The 20,930-nt window shown below is 53.0% G+C and overlaps 1 protein-coding gene across 2 annotated transcripts in view; it reads left to right on the plus strand.

The window, feature by feature from the left end:
* Nucleotides 1-20,930, plus strand: part of PSD (pleckstrin and Sec7 domain containing) — a 44,175-nt gene that overhangs the window by 13,589 nt on the left and 9,656 nt on the right. The window contains exons 6-11 of one of the 2 annotated variants that reach the window (XM_053983370.1): nucleotides 4,791-5,234; nucleotides 12,950-13,150; nucleotides 13,660-13,740; nucleotides 14,301-14,413; nucleotides 15,238-15,296; nucleotides 15,846-15,935. In XM_053983370.1, coding sequence (XP_053839345.1) covers nucleotides 4,791-5,234; nucleotides 12,950-13,150; nucleotides 13,660-13,740; nucleotides 14,301-14,413; nucleotides 15,238-15,296; nucleotides 15,846-15,935 — 988 coding nt within the window. The remainder of the gene's footprint in view (nucleotides 1-4,790; nucleotides 5,235-12,949; nucleotides 13,151-13,659; nucleotides 13,741-14,300; nucleotides 14,414-15,237; nucleotides 15,297-15,845; nucleotides 15,936-20,930) is intronic. The other variant, XM_053983371.1, reaches the window with a different exon arrangement.

Below are 20,930 nucleotides of genomic sequence, written 5' to 3' on the forward strand. Positions count from 1 at the left end.
TTTGGCTTGGTGACATGAAATTCTGCCCATGGAGTTTCTGCTGGAGTGGTAGTTTGACCATGAGAAGTGATGGGCATCATCAGATCCAGAGCACTGTATGAGACAGCCAGCTGGAGGGGAAAGGCCCTGTGCAGGAATGTTCTGACATGTGTATTGTCAAGGGAGTCAATTGAGTCAATTGAGTGAGGTGAGGAGGTTCAGCATCATCAGCAAATGCTCCATAGAGTAGGGACAGGTCTCATCTGGGCAGCGCAAAACTAGGGTGATGCCTGGAATGCCACATGGCAGCATGAACTCACATAGCTATGCAGAAGGTAGGTGGGGAGCATTTAAGTGGAAGGAAAGGAAAAGGGAGGTTTTGATGTCAGCAGAAATTAAAAATAATGAAATGCATACATTAATAATACATTAATACAGAAGTGCCCCTGCACTGGGGAGGAAAAGAATGAAAGTGCTGAGCTAACAAAGAGGGAAGGTGTGCATCTCAAGGGGAGCTGAACTCCTGTCAGTTTGTCCAGCCCTTGAATCTCTATTGGAGGGGACAAATACATGCCAGTGTCCCTGTCCTCAAAAATTTGGGTTCTAGAGAAAAGCTGAAAATAAGCTGTTTGTAATGTGGGGTTTTTTTTCCAAATGGATGTTTGAGTGAGGTGTAAAGTTATTGCCAGTTCTTCAATTTGCTGTAACAGTTTTTTTTTCCAGTGTTATTTTGTTTCCAGATATCTTTGAGGCTACAGTGAGTTTTATGAGCCGTAAGCCTAGACCTGTTTTTTGTCCTCTGAGACACCCTACTGTAGCTCCCCAACCAGTGCTGAAAGCTTGGATGTGTCCTTAAAGAACCACTGTTGCTCCTAAAAGATGGTGCTCCCAGTATAATTACCAGTGTATGTATGGGGGTGTCATGTTCATTTGGCACAGCTTCTTTGTAGACCAGTTGATTTTTTCCCCTGCAGCCCCCTGAATATTCCCCTTGTAAGTGGCGACCCTGTAGACAGTGCCTTGAAAATCACAAAGCTCAAATTGCAAGCTTGTTCAGTCCCTGCATCACAGCCCTGGGTTTTTGCTTACACACTGCTTTGAGCTCTGCAGCTGCAGTCCTTATCCCTGTTTACCAGTCACCAGTATTGATGTTTTCTTCTTCAAGCTTTCTGCTTTGCCTGCTCACAGGAGGGGTGAAGTTGGGGGATGAAGAAGCCCCTCTGGCTTCTTGGACCTGGCACCATTGTGCTGCTGCAGGAGCTGCTGAACCCCACGCCTGTCCTGGTTGCTGGGAAAGACCAGTCCTACAAAACCACTGAAGTGCTTTTTGATGCTGATTTTCAGCTTTTAGACATGTACATCCCTTTGAAAATCTAGCTTTAAGGGTTTAGCACCTCTGCAAGGGGGCCTTTGGCTTGGTAGTACCTTGTTGTGCTTCATATTCTGGCCAAAGTTCAGAATCTTCTTTTGTAATTTAGCCTCCCAAAATAAGAAAGCACGCTAACAGCGAAAAAAAAAAATCTACACCAAATCAAACAAGACATGAAAAGCAATGAAAGAAATGTCTTCTTCCAGCAAATCTGCTTCCTGAATATATTCAGAGTTATGTCTATTGACTCTAATGACTAGTCTAAGCCTACTGTCTTTGTTCCTATTAATCCAAGAGAGCTGAGACCTGTCAGTGAGAGCAGGCTCAATTCCCTTCCTCCCTGAGCATCAGCAGACATGTTGGCTAAGCTATAGGAAGAGCCTGGTTTGGCCCTCAACATGGGTGCCTTGGGCTGATAAGAGAGAAGAGGCTTTGCTAGGGAATGCTCTGCTCCCCCGAGAGCACAGAGGGCTGATGGGAGGCAGTGATGTCTTTTCTCCCTGCAAGCCTTGCCTAGAAAAAAGCTCTTAGATATGCTGCTTGGGAAGCCTTTCCAGAGCCTTTGTGCTTGCTGCTTGTTGGCAAGAAAATAGCCACAGGACAAGCCTTGCTGGGGATCAGAAAAATGGTTATGGTCTCAATTTCATCAAATGCTCAAGCATGTGCATCAAGCCTCTGATGTGTTGTCCGAGAGCCCGAAGTGGCCATAGAGCCACAGCTCAGGGTGATGCTCCTGGATGGAGCACTGGGCTTGGGCTGCAGAGGGGACGCTCAGGGTGATGCTGGCAGGGGCCTGTCAATGAGCAGGGGAGGTGCCTGCAGCTCTTGTGGGTGAGAAGGGGGCAGCATTGACAGCATGATGTGGCAGGGGAGTGTGGACAGTCAGGGGAGACTGCAGTGCCTGTGGTCAGTACCTGTGCCTAAGCATGGGACAGAGTGAGGACACTGAGCCCTAAGAGCAGGCTGCTGCCATGCTGGAGGAGTAGTGCAAAGGAGCCTGGGGGGACTGCAAGGAGCTGCTGAGACAGGTCTCTACAAGAACCTTGTTGAGAGAGGAATAAAGCTAGGGGCTGCTGGACAGTGCTGAACAGTCTCACTTTCTTTGAACTGAGCTGGGATCCTCACACAGCAATGTGCCTGAGCAGGCTGGAGGAGCCTGGAGCTGGAGGAGTGGGGCATGGCTAAGTCAGGGGTCTGGTGGGTCACAGGAGCATTTAGCAGAGAGTTATAACCACCGAGGGTCAGAGATTTTCCCGTTTTCTTCCCCCCTGCCGAGGATGGCATGTCTCTGCAGCACCATGTGTCTGCAGGCAGGGAGAGTGGGGAGAGCCCTTTTCCCTCCATCAGCCATCAGATACATCAGAAACCCAGTTGCTCAGATGCCATACCTAGAGCCTTGCCTGACATGCTGTTGGCTCCTGGATCCTCTTCCCTTCTGAGTCTGCCTGTCCCTCTCCTAAGGAAGGATCACTGCCTCTCCTGCACCAGCTCAAGGCTGGAAACCTATTTGCTTTCCTGCTGCCTGTCACCCTTGCACAGATTCTTGATTACAGCTTCTGCATCTCCTTCTCTCCTCTGCTCCTCTCAGCTGGGTTTGTCTGGCTTGGTCTCAGCACAGTGACCCTTCCTGGGGGACCAGGGCAGAGGGTGGAGGAGCTGGGCAGTACAGCACGGGCTAATGGAACCTGGGTCTGAGCAGGCAATATTGCGCCCATGCTGCTGCAGCTACATCCTTGAACTGAATGGCTTTGTGCTTGATATTTTGGGGTGAAGACATTGTTTCCAGAGCTTGGATGGTGTGGACAAACCCAGCCATGGTTTTTCTGTGGCTTGGAGGCAATATACTTGATCACAAAAATGAGCCTACCTACCTCTCCTAGAAACAAGATACCTTCCAATCTGCTGGTATTGTCTTCCCTGGCACAGTTTTCACCCTCCTCATGGATTCAAAGTGCCAAATGATCAACAGCATTAGCTTGGTTTAGTAGCAGGGGGCTGGGCGGGAAGGATGGAGAATGCACATTTACATCTGTAAAGCACATCTGCAGATACTAAAGAGGTCTCTTCTGCTTTGTCCTCACCAAAAGCTACTTCAGAAGTGGCTGCTCCTGGGGCTTCTACAGGAATCGTGAGTGTCGCATGGTGCTTCACAGCCAGGGAAACACTGGTGGATGAGTGAGATCAGCCTGCACCCTGCCTTTCTTACCTGTGTCTGGCTTCACTGCACTCCCCTTGAAACCAGCTGGCACTCTGGGGGAGTCAAGCTGCCAGCTCTTGGCCTACCGAAGTAATTGGGGTGAGATTTTTGAGTGGCATGTGAAGGCTAATGAATGAAAATAATTTGGTGTGTGTTACAGCAACGAATCTTCTGAGCCATTTGTAGGAAGCTGTTTGTTCATAACAAATGTTATGACAGGCTGGAGCAGTTCCTCTCCTTTAATCAGAGGAGAGAGTGGCATAAGAAGTGCTTTTCTGCTGCTTTAATAAAATGATAGCAGCTTATGAGTAAAGTAGGCTTTTAGGGCTGTGTTTGTGCTTGTACTGCTGAAGTACTGATGTTCTCTGGGTTGGAAACATCCGTGTTGTCATGTGCTTAAGTAGGTGGGCAGGCTGTACTTCACCTCATTTACAGGACAAAACACTCAGGGCTTCAGGGTTTAGAAACTTCTGTGTTGGGCTAGACCCAGACCAGCACTGGAGACAGGCTGGGCCTTTCTGTGGGGCTGATCCCTAACAAGATGATGAACTAGGACCAATCATGACCTCTAGGGCATGGGTGAGCTCAGATCCCCAAGCCCAGAGATGGGTGTGAGGCTCCATGTGTGCTGCCTGGGGAAACCTGGAGCTCAGTATCACTGTGTGCACAGTCACACATGTCTCCTGGGACTCAACATCACCTTGTGGAAACAGCCAGCAGACCTTGCAGGTGAGTCCTGGTCATGCTCTAAGCACAGTACTCAGTGACCACAGTGCAGTGTTCATGGAGGAAGGTGTCATGATGTCCTGAGCAGCTTCAGGAGGAGCCTTCTTGGTGATAGAAGGTTCATGAAGGCTCATGAAAAATTCAGCCACTTCCAGATTTGGTTGGAAATGGAGCTGAACCACATCCTGCTTCTAGTACCTGAGCCCTTTATTGGATCTAAGCTCAAGTCAAGTGATTGGGAGCAGTAGCCATCTCATAAGCTTCTTATGAGGATGAGCCACTAAAGGAACAAAGTCTATGGTGCATTAAAGGAGAAGCATATGTCTGGAAGGAGGCCAGCCTAGTCCTGCTTCCCATGGTGTCTTGGGCAGGTGAGGCAGTTCCTTGGTGGTCTACAGATGTTCAGAAGAGATTTCTACCTTTCTCATTTTCCTTCTGAAACAGTGTGTGGGCTTTTGTTTTGGTGTTTCGATCCCTTGCTCTTCAATGATCAGTTCTTCTCACTTTCTTTCTCTCTAGGATCATGGACCGAGACACACAAGGTATGCTCAAGTCTCCGGTGCCCTTCCTTCTAGGGCACAGCCTCTCCAAGGATGGCATGGACTCTTTCAGCAAACATTTTGAGACCATCATGGAGTCCCATCGAGCCAAAGGCACATCTTACACCAGCCTGGATTCCATTGACATCCTTTCTTCCCCAGCCCGTACCCATGGGACCTTTTTCACTTTTGACCTCCCAACACTCACCCCAGAAATGCAGGGAAAAATCCGAGACAGCGCCAAGGTGATCGAGGAGAACTTTGCTCCTCTGGCTCACTTAGAGCCAGACTCTGGGACCAGTTCAGCCACAGATGCCCCCTGGACAGAGAGGGAGGAGGAACAGGGGAAACGAAGGAAGGGCACTCGGCACAGCCCTTGCCACTCAGAGGACAGCTTTGGCACTCCCTTGGCCTCCAACACAAGGTGAGTGACCAAAGTTGCTTGCTGTCCAGGTGGGCCACTAAGGCTTGATGTGGAATCTAATGTTGTGAGGTCTGATTTGCAGCCAGAGACTAACTTGTGTTGCTGAGGAAGGGTCAGGAATGCATGTGCTAGATTTTCTAGGCAGTGACTGATCAGGCCAGTGATCATCATGGAATTATGGTAGGTGTGTTGATGGGAGCACAACGCCTTTTCCATCTTTGCCAGCTTTGTTGGTGCTGGAGGACTATGAGGTTTCCTTCAGCCAAACAAGCAGGGAATGCCAGAACTTCAGTCCTGTGGTGGTTTTCATTGCAAGGCAGTCCAGATTCTGGAATTGTATGGGGAGAGGCCAGTCTGAAGTTGACTACCAGTAGAAATTTGACAACATTTCCCTACTGTAGACTTTGTTCCTTGCCATCTGCACTTGTTTCTTATAGGCAGGAGCCCCATGGTCTTCTGCCTGTTGTTCTGGCTTCCTGAACCTACTTAGCCTTGTTTATGTTGGAAGATGGAGGGCAGAGATGAGCGTCCTGAAACCCTCATCCACTTTCCAGGCTTTGGTCTTTTCTACACCAAACCTATGTCACTTCTAGTCACAGCCTGTGCCATCTCTGTAGGCTCAGCTTGGGGTGGCCAGGTGGAGATGTAAGCTCTGTGTCTTCTCCAGTGTCTGCAGTCAAGAGAGGACAGTGGGACAGTGCCATCAGCTCTGTGGCCCTTGGGTCAGTCCAAGGGCCTTTTGGGGCAGAGAGGAGCTGGGTTAGGCCTTCCCTACCTTTGGGACACTGAAGCCAGAGGCGTGGTAGCACAGAGGCCTGACAAAATTTGTGCAGTAAAACTGGTCATGTCTGGGAGGCACATGGCAGTAAAGGGTGACAGTATCCAGCCATGATCAGTGCTTCTCTGCAGGAAGAATTGGCTTCTTATTCCTGTGCCAAGGCAAGGGACTGAAACACAGCACCCTGGAGAAACCAAAAGGACAGTATCTGACTAACTGTCCATGGGATGCCATTGTACCACAGCATGGCAATGCAGGGACACAGACAGGTGTGAGGGTGCAGAGACACAGCTGGCAGCAGGAGCAGCAATGAGGTGGTTTAACAGAGATTATTCCTCACTGGTTTATAGTCAGTGGAGCACAGAGCATGCTGGCAATGCTGAGGACACTGTGGCACTGTTCACCCCTCCTAGCTCAGGTTTCAGAACAGTGCTGGCCTGCAACACAGGCCATGGAGGGATGTTGTGTATCCCACAAGCTGCCCTAGATCTTTGCTGAGCCCACCTCTGCTGAGCCTCTTGTAATCTCCTCTTCCAGCAGGAGTACCTCTGCTTTGGTGACAGAGGAGCACGGGGGAAATGCAGCTGCAGTCCCCACTGTGCTCCCTGGCCTGGGGAACCCAGGCCTGAGCTTCCCATAGCACCATAACTGCCAGTCTCACCTTCTGTTACACATGCATGCAGAGTCCCAAGCAGCTACCTTTCTCTGCTTAGAATCTATTCCCTTGGTTATCAGTAGGTCCCTGCACAACATTTTTTTTTTTTTTTGTCCAGGACATGTTTCTTGCCCATGTCCTGGACTGTTCTGATCTGCCATGCTGCTCTGCAGCAGGTGAGCAGATGCCCTGGCTCCAGTGGTGGCCTGAAGCAGAGACTGTAGGAAAGACAGTGAGAAATGAGGTGTGGAGGAGCAGGGCCCTGCTGCAGGCCCCCAGCAGGGAGCAGTCCAGCTCTTTGCTTCCCAGCATGGAGTGAGCCTCCCCTCACAGTCCCACAGGTAACAGTGGACAGAGAGGCAGGTGTGGTTGGAATCTGCCATCTGGTGCAGAGGAAAGGACAGGAGATTGGGCTGGGAGCAGGAGCTAGGTTGAGAAGCAGCGAAGGCATGGGGGACTAGGGTCTGAGACAGCCCATCATCTGCAGGATCAGTCCTCAGGAGGCAGGGGTTTCTGGCAAGGGAGAGATCCAAGAAGTTTCCTCTTCCCAATCACTGGTGCTACCAACTTTCTAGACTCTCAGTGGAGCTGACCATGAAGCTGAAGATTCCCAAGCAGTTTGACGAAGAAGTGGGTGGGCTGATTGCTCAAAGGTTCTCATGAGCTGGAACCAGCAGATCCTGATGCCTGGCAGGGCTGATCTGATCGAGCAGAGCTTATCCTTGTAATTCTCCCACTAAGGGGTATTCAATGGAAATTGATGAGGAAAGGAGTTAAGGAACATCTGCAGTCACTATAGTGCATCATCAACTGTGCCAGCAGGGCCAGAGCATGGCATTCACCACTGTCCATGGTCACAAGCAGTACAGGCTGACTGCCACCAGCACAGGTAGGCTGGAGGAATGTAAATGGGCAACCTGCATCTCTCTGGGGGTGCAAGACCCCTGAAATCCAGCTGCCTAACTTCCCTGCAATCCCACTCTTCTGGAGCCAGCTTTGGTCCCGTGCCAGTCCCTGAGGTTTGTCCGCGGAGGGAAGAGACGCGACTCGCCCGCCGAGCGAGGCAGGTTCTGCTGCGACCTCATCGGGGCTTGCCTGCGGTGTGACAGGGAGGGTAGGCGGGAGAAGCAACATCAAAGGTGGGGCTGCAAACCGCCTGGTGAAAGGGGCCAGATACCACGGCGAGGGCAGCACGCCTGGAGCCTCGCTAGAGGGAGAGCTCAGCCCTGGAGCTGCGGCTGTGTGGGAGGAGCGGGGAGCCCGTGGGGCTGGCAGCCGCCCCGGGCGGAGGACGCGCCGGCAGTCAGAGCTGCGTCCCTGCCAGAGCGCGGCTGCTGGCGTGTGCTGGAGACCGGGCCGGCCAGCCAGCTCCGCTGCCTTTCTTTATAAGGTCCTTTGTTACTGCAGCGGTCGGGGAGCCCGTGCCCCTCCCCTCCCAGAGCCAGCGCAGGTCTCTCAGCTGACCTGAGCTCCCAGGTAGCACTGGGCAAACTGGTGAGGATGCCTTGAAGGGCTGTGCTCAGTTTGGGGCCCCGTGAGGCGGATTCGGGGTGTGATGCAGGAGGTTGAGGCTGAGAGCTGAGCAGAGGAAGGTGGACCTTGAGGAAAGGATGAAGATAGGGTAAGGGAGGTATGGGGTGGGCTGGGGTGATAGCACAGTAGGGAGACAAGGCTAGGGTGCAGGATGAAGAGATCTCCCCACAAGCATTGGCACAGCAAGAAATAAAGGACAAGCCTGGGGGCAATCTTCTCCTATGCAAGCCATGAAGAGCAGCAGAAGCCAGGACATAGAACACATCAGCCCACCACGGAATAAAAGACAGTGGATCCCAGGGATGGCAGGTCTGCCCACAGAGGCATGAGCACATACCTGTGGGATGCAGCCCCGTGTGTCAGGCATTAATTCCAGCTCTTAGATCTGACTCAGAGCCCCAAGGCTGGTCTTGGCCCAAGGGTCCAAGACACCCAGGTTTTCCTGTGCTGACTCTATAGCATCTGTGTCTTTGAAGGAGAAGACCACCCTCCATCCAGCAGGTGAGTAACTGGATATTTAAGGCTCTCAGCTGGCACCAGAAATTGTTTGGTGGGATTTTAGTGTCAGTCCCTGTCCTCTACAGGAGCAGTTGTGTCCCTCACAAGAAAAGCTGGTGGGATGGTTGATGGAGGACAAATAGACATCTCCAGAGAATACTGGTGCTGCAGGGGAGGTTCTGGAAGTCTGCAGAGAAACAAGACTGAGGAGGGGAACAGCTGCCCCAAGTTCAGTCCTATCTGGATCTGTCAGCAGTGATGCTGGTGGTGCTGCTGTGGCTGGGTGATTGTTGGACTCCAGAGTTGCCAGAAAGCACAACCAGCCATGCCTGTGGTTGGAGGCTGATCTAGCTGACCTTCAAGTGTCCTCCCAGTCCTAACTTCAATTCTGTGAGGAATGAACTGGCCCAGATTTTTGCTGTCATAAATCAAAGTCGTTCCACTGAGACCGATGGAGGGAGCTGCGTTTATTTAGCTCAGCCAAAGATCCGCTCTGGTACATTCTTAGCAGCAACATTAGGCAGGCTTGGTTTGCTTGGCAGAGGCAATCTAGCTATGCACATGGGCCTTCCAGAACTGAGGTGAGTATTACTTTGTCCCATGCATCTGTCCCTGGTAGATCTGCACCAGGCTCCTTACCATGGTTTAAGATGAAACCAGCCTCATGTGGGGAGCAAGAGGTACTTGAATTGTGTTTAAAGGTCTGGAGTTTCCTGCAGCAGGTATCTTGCCTGGAACTGTGTCAGGACGGACCTGGACAGCCGGTCCAGGCTGAGCTGAGCACACCCCATCTCCAGGGGAGCAAGTTGTTGCTACAGGAAGGGTCCCACCATGCAGATACGTCTGTGCTGGTATCTGGGAGGTGGAGGTCAGCCTCTTGGGCCTGGCTTTGCAGAACTAGTGCCTTCTTGCTGCTCCACATCCAGGAGAAGATTTGCTCCTGGTTGCTGGAAAACCAAGTGAACATGGTGCCAAGTAAGCTTGGTTGATGATGGCAAGGTGGAGAGGATGTCAGGACTCCTGCAGTGACACACTGCTTTGCAGCCAGGGAAGGTGCTGTGGTCTCTGCTTCTGGGCTCCAGGCAGTTGGCTAGAGGAGGAATATTGGGGTGAGATGATGATCCAGCTCCAGGAAAGGAGTGTTTGGCCCTGAGAAGGAACATTTGGGCCCTGGAGAACCCTCTGACCTGGAAGAAGCAGTGTGTTTGGTATGGTGGCCCTGAGCAGGACCATGATTCCGCAGCAGATTTCCAGGGCAGGGAGCACAAATCCTTCTGCTGAGCTGGAGTGGGAAGTAGTCAGTGAAGAGCCTCTGTCCCAGGGCTCTGAGCCCTGTGCTGAATGATGTGCCTTCCTTGCAGAGACCCCCAGACGTGCCTCACTGCAGCACTCTGGGCTCTAGGAAATGCCTCTGAGGTGACAGCAGGGAGAGGGATGAGCTAGCACTGTGTCTGCTCAGGAGTGACTTATTTCATGCACACCAAGGATACTTGCACAATATCAAATTTGATCTGTATTCCTTAAGTGTGTATTTAATGTAAAAATATTATCTCAGTGTTTCTTCAAGCCAAACTAAAATGTCACTTTACTAAACACACCAAAAAAACCTTACCCTGAGACCTGCAATTAGCTCATTGGTGAGAAAATTAGCATAACCTCAATTACCTCAGACATGGACACGTCTCTTGCTCTGCTTTCCATTTACTTGAGAATTGGACTCTTGTTTTTCTGTCTTTAAGCTGCATGTTCTCCAAGCCAATTGTGGCTTTGAGTAGTGGCAGACAGGTACCACAAAGAGGGCATACTGAGACTACAGAGGCTGACTGTCCATATTTAACTGCATGAGAGTGGCTTCAGTGCTAGGAAAAAAAACCCATTTCACGACATGGTTGAATAGTGCCTCGTCCTGAAAGCAAGATTATGCTTTGCTGTAAAACACCAAATCAGTGCTGGAACTTGGTGAGGGAGGGAGCAGCAAATTCCACTGGCAGAGCTACTTTGAGACTCAAGGTTTGAGATCCCTGCATGCCCATTGCAAGAAGCAAGGCAGGAATTGTAGTCACAGGTTGGGACCCTGCAGGGAGATACAGGTATTGAAGGAAAAGAGAGATTTTGTAAATGGCCCCACACCTGGGTGCTCAGCACTAGATAGGAAAGCTGAGGACCATAGATTAGGAAGAGAGGTCATGGGGGGGAGATTCAGAGCTCTAGGATGCTCCAGGAACTGGCTATGTGAGGGAGGACAACCTCTCAGGCAGGATATAAGAGGTCCAGAAGGATATCAGGAGTTTTAGGAATGGTGTAGAGAAGAATTAAAATATTTTGAGAGGGTGACTGAGCAGCAACTTGCTCTGGAGATGCAGTTGGAGCATGGAGAGTGTTAGAGGGTGGCTTTGCATTTTGTAGCTCAGCCTGTGGCTGGAAAAGCACCTTTGGAACTGCTGGGTTGCAAAGGGGACAGTGCCTGTGCCCTTGTGATAAAGATTTTAGCAGAAAAGATAAGATTTTGTGATAAATATTTTTAAGCAAAAAAGATAAAAATTTCAGCAAAAAAAATGCAGTCACCACAACCTATGGCTGGCAGCTGCCAGCTGCTGGGATGGATTAATCTCTTCTGCCTCTGGGAATCAAAGAGCCTGTGACCTCTGTCCTTGGTTGAGGTCACAGTGACTGCTGCCACACAAGGAGCTGAAGTGGAGCCCAGGTGTGTGCCCAGCACTGGCCCAGCAGCACCCAGCCTGTTCTGCTGTCAGGCACCCCTCAGAGCAGCTTTGACCGTGCCAGACAGTGAAGGCACAGCCAGGCACCAGGGCCCATGCCAGCAGCACCTTTGAATGTGGCTGTTTTGGGAAGAGAAGAGCTTTTAGGCAGGTGAGAGATTTGCCCACAGGATGGGGTGTGCTCATGATGCAGACAGTGATGCTGGAAGCTGCCTGCCCAGCTCCCCAGAGCTGGTGGAGTCAGACCTGGTGAGCTCAGGGTGACCTTGTGACCACTCTTGTGGCTGCTTCCACCAGGGTGCATTGGAGTGATGGATAGTCTCCCTGGAGCCAAGTGGGCACAAATCTGCCTCAGACACCCATCCAGGTCTTACCACAATCACCCCCTGGCACCACTGAGTTCAGCAGTGTTCCAAGCAAAGCACATCTCTCCAAGGACTTACACCAGGGAAGCGTCTGACCCACAGGTCTGAGTGCAGAGCAGCTTCTCCTGCTGCATGCTGGCTGGGGGTGACAGGAAGGTGGAGAGAATGGCACCTGAGAGCCCCCCAAGGCATGAGGCAGCCTGCCAGTGTTGTGCAGGGCTCCCCTGGGACAGGCAGTGCTGAGCAGGAGGAGGCTCGTCCTTCTTGAAAAAGGCAGAGCCTCAAGGAGATTGGCCTGGGTAATTGGCTCAGGAGAGCAGGCCTCTTAAAACTCAATTAGAGACTTTTAAAAATAAATCAGACTGGAACATTGTAAGGGCTGCCAGAAAATTTGGGCGAGGTCAGAGTTGTTTAACATTTGTTGTTGATTAGATTCAACCAGCTTTTGGTTGGGATAACTTCTACACAGCTGAGTCAGATTGCTTTGGGGGCCAAGCCAAGAGTGTCTCCTAACATGGCCATTTAAGGCGTGGTGAGCTGAGAGCTGATGGGCAGCCCGGAGAAGACTGCACTCCACTGTGAGCTGGGAGGCCAGGGTGGTTTTCCTTCATCCTCACATTCTCTGCCTCATTTTTGCCATCTGTGTAGTGCTTTGAAATCAGTGAGTGGGCAAAGGTGAATGAAGGATTTGGAGTTGTCTTGTCTTGGGTAGAAACTGCACTTGAGAGCAGCACAAGGAGTTTGTCCAGATTAAAAAATGAGTACAGAGCTGTAGGACAGTGTGTGATGTGCGCATGTTTCTGCTCCAACTCTCTGCTACAGCTGAGCTTGGCAGAGCCTAAACCCACACATACAGTTTCACAGGTTCAAAGTGGGGCACTTTGGAGTAGCTGTCCTTTCCTTCCACATCCAGTATGAATGTTGGTTGGAGTGCCTTGGTCCAGTCAGTCACTGGTGCTGTCCCATCACCCTACCCCTGCTCCCAAACCTGCATTCCTACACCTTCCCTTAGCTCCCTTAGCTGACCTCAGAGTGTCAGTTCATCCTGGCTCCCAGCAGTGAGTAGCTAGTCTCCAAAGCAGGGTGAGGAACATGCATTTCCTAAGCAGCTGAACAAGGAGGGGATCTCTAGGCAGGCTAATGTGGAGTGTCCCTTCCCCTTGCAGCGACCGCCCCCACAGCCAGCTGGTTTCAGACTCAGAGCTGGAGATGGACAGCGTGGAGCAGCTGGCCCTGGGCAGCACGGACACCCTTTCCAATGGACACAAGGCTGACCTGGAGGCTGCCAAACGCCTGGCCAAGAGGCTCTACAACCTGGATGGCTTTAAAAAAGCTGATGTGGCTCGCCACTTGGGGAAGAAGTACGTGTGGGTATTTGGAAGGAATGTTCCATTCTGCAAGGAGCTCACTTGCGCCCGCAGTGCACCTGCAGCTACTGCCCTTGTGGGGCACCAGGCTGGCAAGGAGCCGCTGTCAGGACCACAAAACCCGCTTCTCACGACTGGTACATTTGTAGCAGGTGTACCCTCTAAAGGTCTTAAAACCTAGGAGACATCCAGATTTTCGTACCTTCCTACCATGAGTGCATCTTGGATGCTTTCAGTAAGGCGTTGGGGCATGGGGATGGCTAGCTGACCTCTCGTGGGCCCTTCCCTCTATAGCATCTCCATTTTCTCTTACATGCCCAGTATTCTCAGTGAGTTTGTGGGTGACTTCTCTGAGTTTCATGGGAGCATGGGGTGTCTCTGTCCTTGACACACTTCTTGCAACCCTGGGGAACTCCCAGCCTCCTGGAATCCACCCGACCCCTGTGTGCCTTTTGCTGTTGCCACAGCCTGGTTGATTCCATTCTCACCCTCCCCCTTCTCTATTTCAGCAACGAGTTCAGCAGGATGGTGGCAGGGGAATATCTGAAGTTCTTCGTGTTCACAGGGATGAGCCTGGATCAGGCTCTCAGGTCAGAACTGAGTGTGTGTACGTGTGTGCGTGTGGTGGCCACCAGAGCGGGGTCCCACCAGACCGTGCCCTCTGCAGCTCTGCAGCCACACAGAGATCTGCAGGAGCAAGCAGACCCCATGACTGTCACCTGGAGATCCTCTTACATCTTAAATAGGAGAGGGTGATTTCCAAGATGGTCTCTCAGCTATGCAACCAAGAAAAAACACTCCTGGTCTTAACTCAATGGTCAGTGCAGTTGAATGGCAATCTGGTTCACCTAGGCCTGGCTTTCCAAGTCTTGAACTCAAATCCTTCTGTTGTTACACCTACTTCCTTTCCCAGTGTAGCTCCTGGGACTGGTTGTAGGTCTCTGCGATGTGCCAGCGGGATATGGTGCTGTGGACTTGGAGGAGATTCTCACAGTGGGTTTGGAGGGAGGGAAGGTTCTACAAAACAGGGCTTCATCCAGCACACAGGAAGGTGTTGAAACCAGAAAGCACCGCTCCATTCCTGCACTGGGTGAGTTGAAGAAACTGCAGTGGGCTTCATGTGCGACCAACCCTGCTGCTGCTTTTCCAGGTCCTTTCTAAAAGAGCTGGCCTTGATGGGAGAGACGCAAGAGCGAGAGCGAGTGCTGGCTCATTTTTCCCAGCGCTACTATGAGTGTAATCCCAATGCCATCTCTTCAGAAGGTAAGGAACTGTGTATGTCTGTGGGGAGTGCGTGTCTGTGTGTGCATGTGTGTGTTTCAGAGGAGCCTATGTGTTTGTCAGCTCAGTGAATGTGTTCAAACTGAAACTAGAGAGCAGGCAGAGAGCCCATATTGATGCCTTAGAAGATACTCCCAGTATGTCATTTCCCTCAAATGACAGATGCTTTAGATTTTTTTTTTTTTTTAAGCCTTGATCTGGTTGGATGATGCATAATTGGGGCTCAACCCATTCTTAATTTTGACCTTGAGCAGATTAACACAAGAGACATACTTAGCACACTCCTCACCAAATAGACCCCAGCTCCCAGACCCTCAGCCCAGGGAATATCTAAGTGAGGAAACTTGTGTGCCTAGCTTTTGGGGATCATACCCGCTTTGTACTATTTCATGTCTTCACACCACTTCTGTGTGCATTCACACAGAATGAGTCTGCTTCTGGGTCTGCTCTGGGCTGGCTCTGGGACTGGTGAGGTTTGGGCTGCCTGGCTGGCAGACGCTGTTTCAGTCCTACTTTACCATGCTAGGAGCTCTGCAGGATTAGCTAGAGCATCACTGCCTAACTATAGGGGCAGCAGGCTTGGAAGGGAATTTGTATGCTCAGGTTTGGAACCAGCCTACTTACCTGCAGGCTGTCAGCACTGCAGTGACTGCTGTGTCCCCTTGTGTCCAGGGTGGGAGAAAGGGGCTCAGTGCTGTCTTGGAGGCTCAGAGACCCCATAGCCTTCCTAAGATGGTGAGGCACTGGAGCACCAGCTGCAGGGCTGGGCTGGGAGCTCTAATTCCTGTCCTCTGCTTGTGCTGCAGACGGAGCCCACACCCTCACGTGCGCCCTGATGCTGCTAAACACAGATCTGCATGGACATGTAAGTTACCACTGCCATTGCTCCAGTCTGTCCCCTGTCTGACCTCACCACCCTGAAACTGTAGGTGCTCAGGGAAGAGTGAGGACAGTGCCACACAAGCAGGAGGCATGGGACCCTGGGCCCATAAGAGCTTGTCACCCTTAATGTGTTTGGTGAGGAGAGGCAAGAAAGGCTAAATCAGAAGAGGGGCTAATGAAGGAGAGAGTGGGGCTTTGAAGGAGACTCGCTGAGCTGAAAGATGTAGAGGTGGAATGAGGAGAGAAAAGAAAACTGAACGGGAAAAGAAGGTGGGAATAAGACTCCAAAAACAGCCGCCTTTGGGAGCAGAGAGCACACAATTTTGAAAAAGGAGGCTACTTAAAACTCCTGGAGTGTCTGCAAAGCCAGCAGCTTCCCCGTACCTGCAAGCAGCCTTCCAGAGACCTGGATGGTCCCTCACCCCTCTGCAGAGTTGGGGTGTTTGTTCCTGGGCTGTGGGACCTGCTTCAGCCAGCAATGACCTCTGTCCCAAAGGTAATCCTGATGTTTCTCTCCCCCTGACTCCCCCAGAACATTGGGAAGAGAATGTCCTGCTCTGACTTCATTGGCAACTTGGAGGGACTCAATGGAGGCACTGACTTCCCCAAGGAGCTGCTCAAGGTAAATTTGGTTGTTCTCCATGGCTGGCCAAGCAGCAGGAACAGAAGTGAGAGCTTTGGGCTGGATCACATGAGATGCTATGAATGCAAGATGCATTTACATGCAAGAACAGTGATGATCCCTGAACCTGCAGTTGTGCTCCTGCCTTGCTGCGGGGAACATGGGCTGCTCCATTCCCCCAGCAGGACACTGGAGCTTTGCCTGGGGTTCTGATTCCCTCATTCCTCTTGCTGTGCCTGTGTTACAGGCAAGGGAGCACACATGGGGCAGCTTACTAGGGCTGGTTCCTGGCATCAGTCCTGTGGTACTCAGCCCTTTCTGACTCCCTGAAGCACTGGGACCCAAAACTTTGGCCAGGCCCTGGGACTGGAGCCATCTCTGGTGGCAGAGGTGACATGAGCAAGGCATCACGATGGGGAGAGTGGGCTGGAGATTAAAACCTCAGAGCTGGGAACTCACCACACTGATGGGACTGGGGGACTCCTGCCTTCTCCTTGCCTGACCCAGTTCCTAGTGGGGCTTGGTCAGGGAGAGCAGTGTTCAGCAAGCACCCCTGGCCTTGGACTGCTGTGCTTCTCTGGCATTGCCTGCTCTCAGGAGGATTTTCTGAGCTGCTGTCTCCCTGTCTCAGACCCTGGGAATAGGCTTAGCTCCCATGGGGTCTGCCGGGCAGAAACTGCTGCTGTTGGTGAAGCGCTGCAGTTGGCCAATACTCATGATGTGGAAGATGGGTTCCCACAGGGTGCTGGAGCCACAATGGGGGGGAGGTGGTTGATGAAAAAAGGCAACAGAGGATGAAAAGCTGAGCTCCCTTTTCAGCCTTTGTGGGTCTATTCCTGGTTGTGTCGCTCACCCCATCATTAAGGGGTTACCAGCAGTTCTCAATAGGGCTGTCCTCCCTCTCAGCCCACACTTCGCCAGTAAAAGGAGTTACTCGGGAAAAATTCTCCTCTAATTTTAAACCCAGCTCCAGAAAAGGCTTTAAGCACAGAAAATGGATGGAAATCTATGAAATGTATGGAAATCTATGAAATGTGAACCCTGGCCTTTCAGTGCTGCTACACCTTGGAGTATCTGAGCTCCACAGACTTCTTGGTGTGCCCCCTTTGCATCCCTCACTACCCCATGGTTGGATGCCCGCACTTGAGGCATTGCCCTATTAAACTCAGCCCCTCAGAACACCAGCAGTTCAAGCACATGAGATGAAGTTACCACATCAGATCCCAGACAGGGAGGGAAATAGGACAGCAAGGAAGTGCCATGAATCTACAGGCTTTCTCTCACGGGCAGGGGCCAAGACCTTTGCTGGGTGTAAGGAAGTGGAGGAAGGCTGCAGTGCTGCAGCACAGCCCTGCACAGCTCTGCCAGCAGCCCAGCAGCTGGGAGGCTGCTCTGCTAAAAATGGCCTGCTCCATCTGCAGCTGCGGTGCTTCCCACCGCCGCTGTTCAGCCGCCTCTCTACAGGAGCCATGCTGGGGAGGGGGAGTGAAAGACAGTGTGAGGAACCTCAGGCAGGGCAGGCTGCAGCTCTTCTGAAGCGCCTGAAGCACCACTCCACTTTGGAAACCCCCTGCCCATGCAAGGTGGAGTAGGTTTCTGGGGCAGGTGAGATGGAGAAAATGCTGTTGGCTTGTGCTGGGAGAAGAACTGGCAAGGGAATCTTGGGCAGCCTTAACCAGCTCATCCAGAGAAGACACTCTTTCCCTTCTGCCCACCACTTTTGGCTGCTTGATGCTTTGTGGTCCCTGCACAGGCTCAGGGACAGACAAACAGGGAAAGGCTCTCCTGCTGCCCTGCCTGTGTCAGCCTGCATTAGCCCTGTTACCCCGAGCAGGATGCTTCCTCCTTGGCAGACCTGGCTGGCAGGCTGTGCCTGGGGACTGAGGCTCCTGTGCAAGCGTGCTGCACAGCTGGCTGGCTAATTTTAGCATACTAGGAGCAGACGCGTTTCCTAAGGGTAAGAGGAGGGGAAGGCAGGCTTCACAGGAGCTTCCCAAAGCTGTAGGCTGGGTCTTGGGAAGCTCCAGCACCACAGAAGAAAGGTCCTGAGGGCTCTTCCAAGCCAGCCTGGGTAGATAGCACAGGCTGCTACCCCATGGACTTCAGAGCTGGAGAGCTGGAGGTGGCTCTCACCCAAAGCACTCACTACCAGGGAACTGGGATAGCAGAGCAGGACCTAGGTGTCTGCAGGGGCACAAGGCCACCATCCCCTGAGGACAGCATCAGGAATAGACCCACAGGGAGCCAGAGCACTCCCCTTGTCTCTGGCTGCAGGGAGTCCCAAGATAAACGCAGTATGATGCCTGAGAGCATGTCGCAGCTTGAGTCAGACAAGAACTTTATCTGTTACTAGATAATACGTGTAAACAGTCCCATTTTTATGCAGAAGCAATGAAAACACTTGAAGAGCTTTCACAGCTGAGCATCACATCCCCCTCACCACCAGTGCCTCACTATGCCCTGCACAGCACTGCTGCTGGAACTAAGGCAGTGCTGCCTTACCAGCAGCACTTACCTTTCCTCTATCTCTGAAAGCTCCCCTGGAGAACTATACTCTGCAGGCAGGGCTGCCCAGCTCTCCAGCTGAGATGTCCCCCTGATCAGGCATGGAACCATGCCAGGGATATAAGAACCCATATAATGCTGTGCCCAAAGATGCCCACATCTGCAGGCTTGGGCCTGAACTCCTGTGGCCATATGACAGCAGCTGCCCATGCAACAAGGAGGGAGGTGAAAGCCGGACATCCTGGAGACAGTGATATTTTGGTTAGCTCTTGAGATGCTGCTTTCTTTTGACAGTGTGATTCCAGCCCAGGCCCCCTGGAATTTCACTCACCATTGCTGATTGTCTGTTACATTTCAGATGTGGATTTGACCTTTATGTGATTGATCACTTTGTGGAGCCTTAGCTCATCCCCATCTTCCTTACTCTTTTAGCTTAACCTTGTGCTTCACTGACTGGCAGAAACAACATTAGGGCCAAATTGGACCCCATTTCTCACCAGCACTGCTTAGCAATTGCAGGAGTGAGCCAAATCTGTGCTGCCTGCCAGCCTAGGAGACCAGAGCACGTCACAGATGTTAATGAATTAAGCCTGACAATGCAGTCGGGTCCTCGGGGGAGGAAGGTAGGATGGGCCCCCACCTTCCAGCTTGGAGGCACAACAGCAGGGCTCAGACGCTCAGAGTGCTGGGTAAGTGATTAGCAATGTGGGAAGAAAGCCCTGGCTCCCACCTCTGAGCTATAATCACAGGAACGCTTGCTCAGTCTAATCCCCTGGGCTATGGTTTGGTTTTTTTGGTTGTTTTTTTTTTTTTTTTGCCTGTTTCCCCTGGGAACAATAGGCTGCCCTGCCCCTGGCTCCCCTGGCTCCCTCAGGCCTCAGGGGCAGCCCAGTACTGTCTGACATGCCAGACATCCATGCCCCCTCCCTCACAAGTTGTGTCAAAATGATCACTATGCCAAACAGTTAGGACAGAGTGGAAAATTTCCCCCTCTCTACGGGCTGCATCTCCTGCTCAGTCAAGCCTAACTAAATTACATATCGATCCTTGTGCTTTCTGCAAGGATGCCCAGCTCTTTGCTTCTTCACAGGAGCAACTGCCTGAAGCATCTTTGTCCTGCCCTTAACCAGCTGGGTGCCTGTAGCTACCGATGTTTCCGGCCTGACCTGGGAGGGACAGGCGAGAGGCTTAAGTGTGGGGTGGGCACTGAAGATGGAAAGTCTGAGCACATCTCCACCGGCCCATCTCCTAAAGTCTTTGTCGGTCCCTGGAGTGGGCCGAGCTGCAGCAGCAGCTTTGAAGCCTGCCCAGCTGGAACAGAGTGGAGGTGCCACCTGGCCCCTGAAACTCGGGAGATGTCACCACCGGCCCCCCAGGGAGGTACAGACACCTGCTCCCACTCTCCTCGGAAAGGAGGCAGGGTGGTGCACCGGAGGCAGCTCGGGCAACTCGTGTGGCATCAGCGTTAGAGACGCTGTCCCACCAGGTGGGATGCCCACCGCCGGCCCCTCGGCGCGGCTCAGCCCGGCCGGGCGCCGCGGGTCGCCATTGGCTGCGGCGGCGGGGCGGGGCAGCCCCGCCTCTGTCGGGAGCCGCCGCCGAGCCCGGCCCGGCCCGGCCCCGCTTCAACAGGCGGCGGCGGCAGAGCGGCCGCGGCAGGCAGGGCAGGGCACGGCAGGGCAGGGCAGGGCCGCCGGGCTCCGCGCCGAGCGCCCCGCCGCCCCCCCGCCGCCGCCGGCAGGATGATCGGCGTCAACAGCATCAACAGCAGCGCGGGGCGCATGCGGTCCCGCTCCATGTGCTCGGTGCGCTACGGGCGCAACTACCGCGGCGTGGAGACCTTCTGCTACGGCTGGCCCCAGCGCTCCCGCACCCTCAAGCCGGTGCTCTACACCGACCTGGTGGTCAGCCGCATCCAGAGCCGCCGTAAGAAGAAGCCGGTAAGCGGCGGGCCGGGGGAGCGGGGAGCGCCGTGGGGGGATGCGCAGCGCCCTGCGCCCCGGCGGGGACATGGGCGGGTGAACATGCCCGGACAGTCGCCGTCCCGCCCGCTGCAAGCGCCTCAGCCCTGGTACGGATGTAGCGAGCCGCCAGCCCCATCTCTGTCTCCTGTCTGCTTTCTGCGGAGCCGGGTCTCCACCATTCCCCCTCCGCCCGAGGGTCCCCGTCCCTAAGCCTGGATTTCTCCCCCCCGCCATCCCACCCCGATCACGGGAGTGGCGGGAGCGCGGCAAGACCTGGGTGACATTGCGCCGCTTACAGTGGTCTGGCAGCAGTGCTTGCTCGAAAACATCGCTGGAGAGGAATCCAGGACAGAGCCGTACCGCTGGGACCTGCCCTACGGCTTAGCATAAGTGACAGGCTCTGCGGGCTCTCTGCCAAGGGCTGCTCTGCGCCGTGCCCTGGCCAGCCCAGCCAGGGCAGACTGGCACCCACCTGAGCGTCACGGAGAGCCGCAAGGCAACGCGGAGGGGTAACGCCGCAGCCCCG

The sequence above is a fragment of the Vidua macroura genome, chromosome 8 (assembly GCF_024509145.1).
Source record: "Vidua macroura isolate BioBank_ID:100142 chromosome 8, ASM2450914v1, whole genome shotgun sequence".
In the NCBI taxonomy this organism is placed as follows: Eukaryota; Metazoa; Chordata; class Aves; order Passeriformes; family Viduidae; genus Vidua; species Vidua macroura.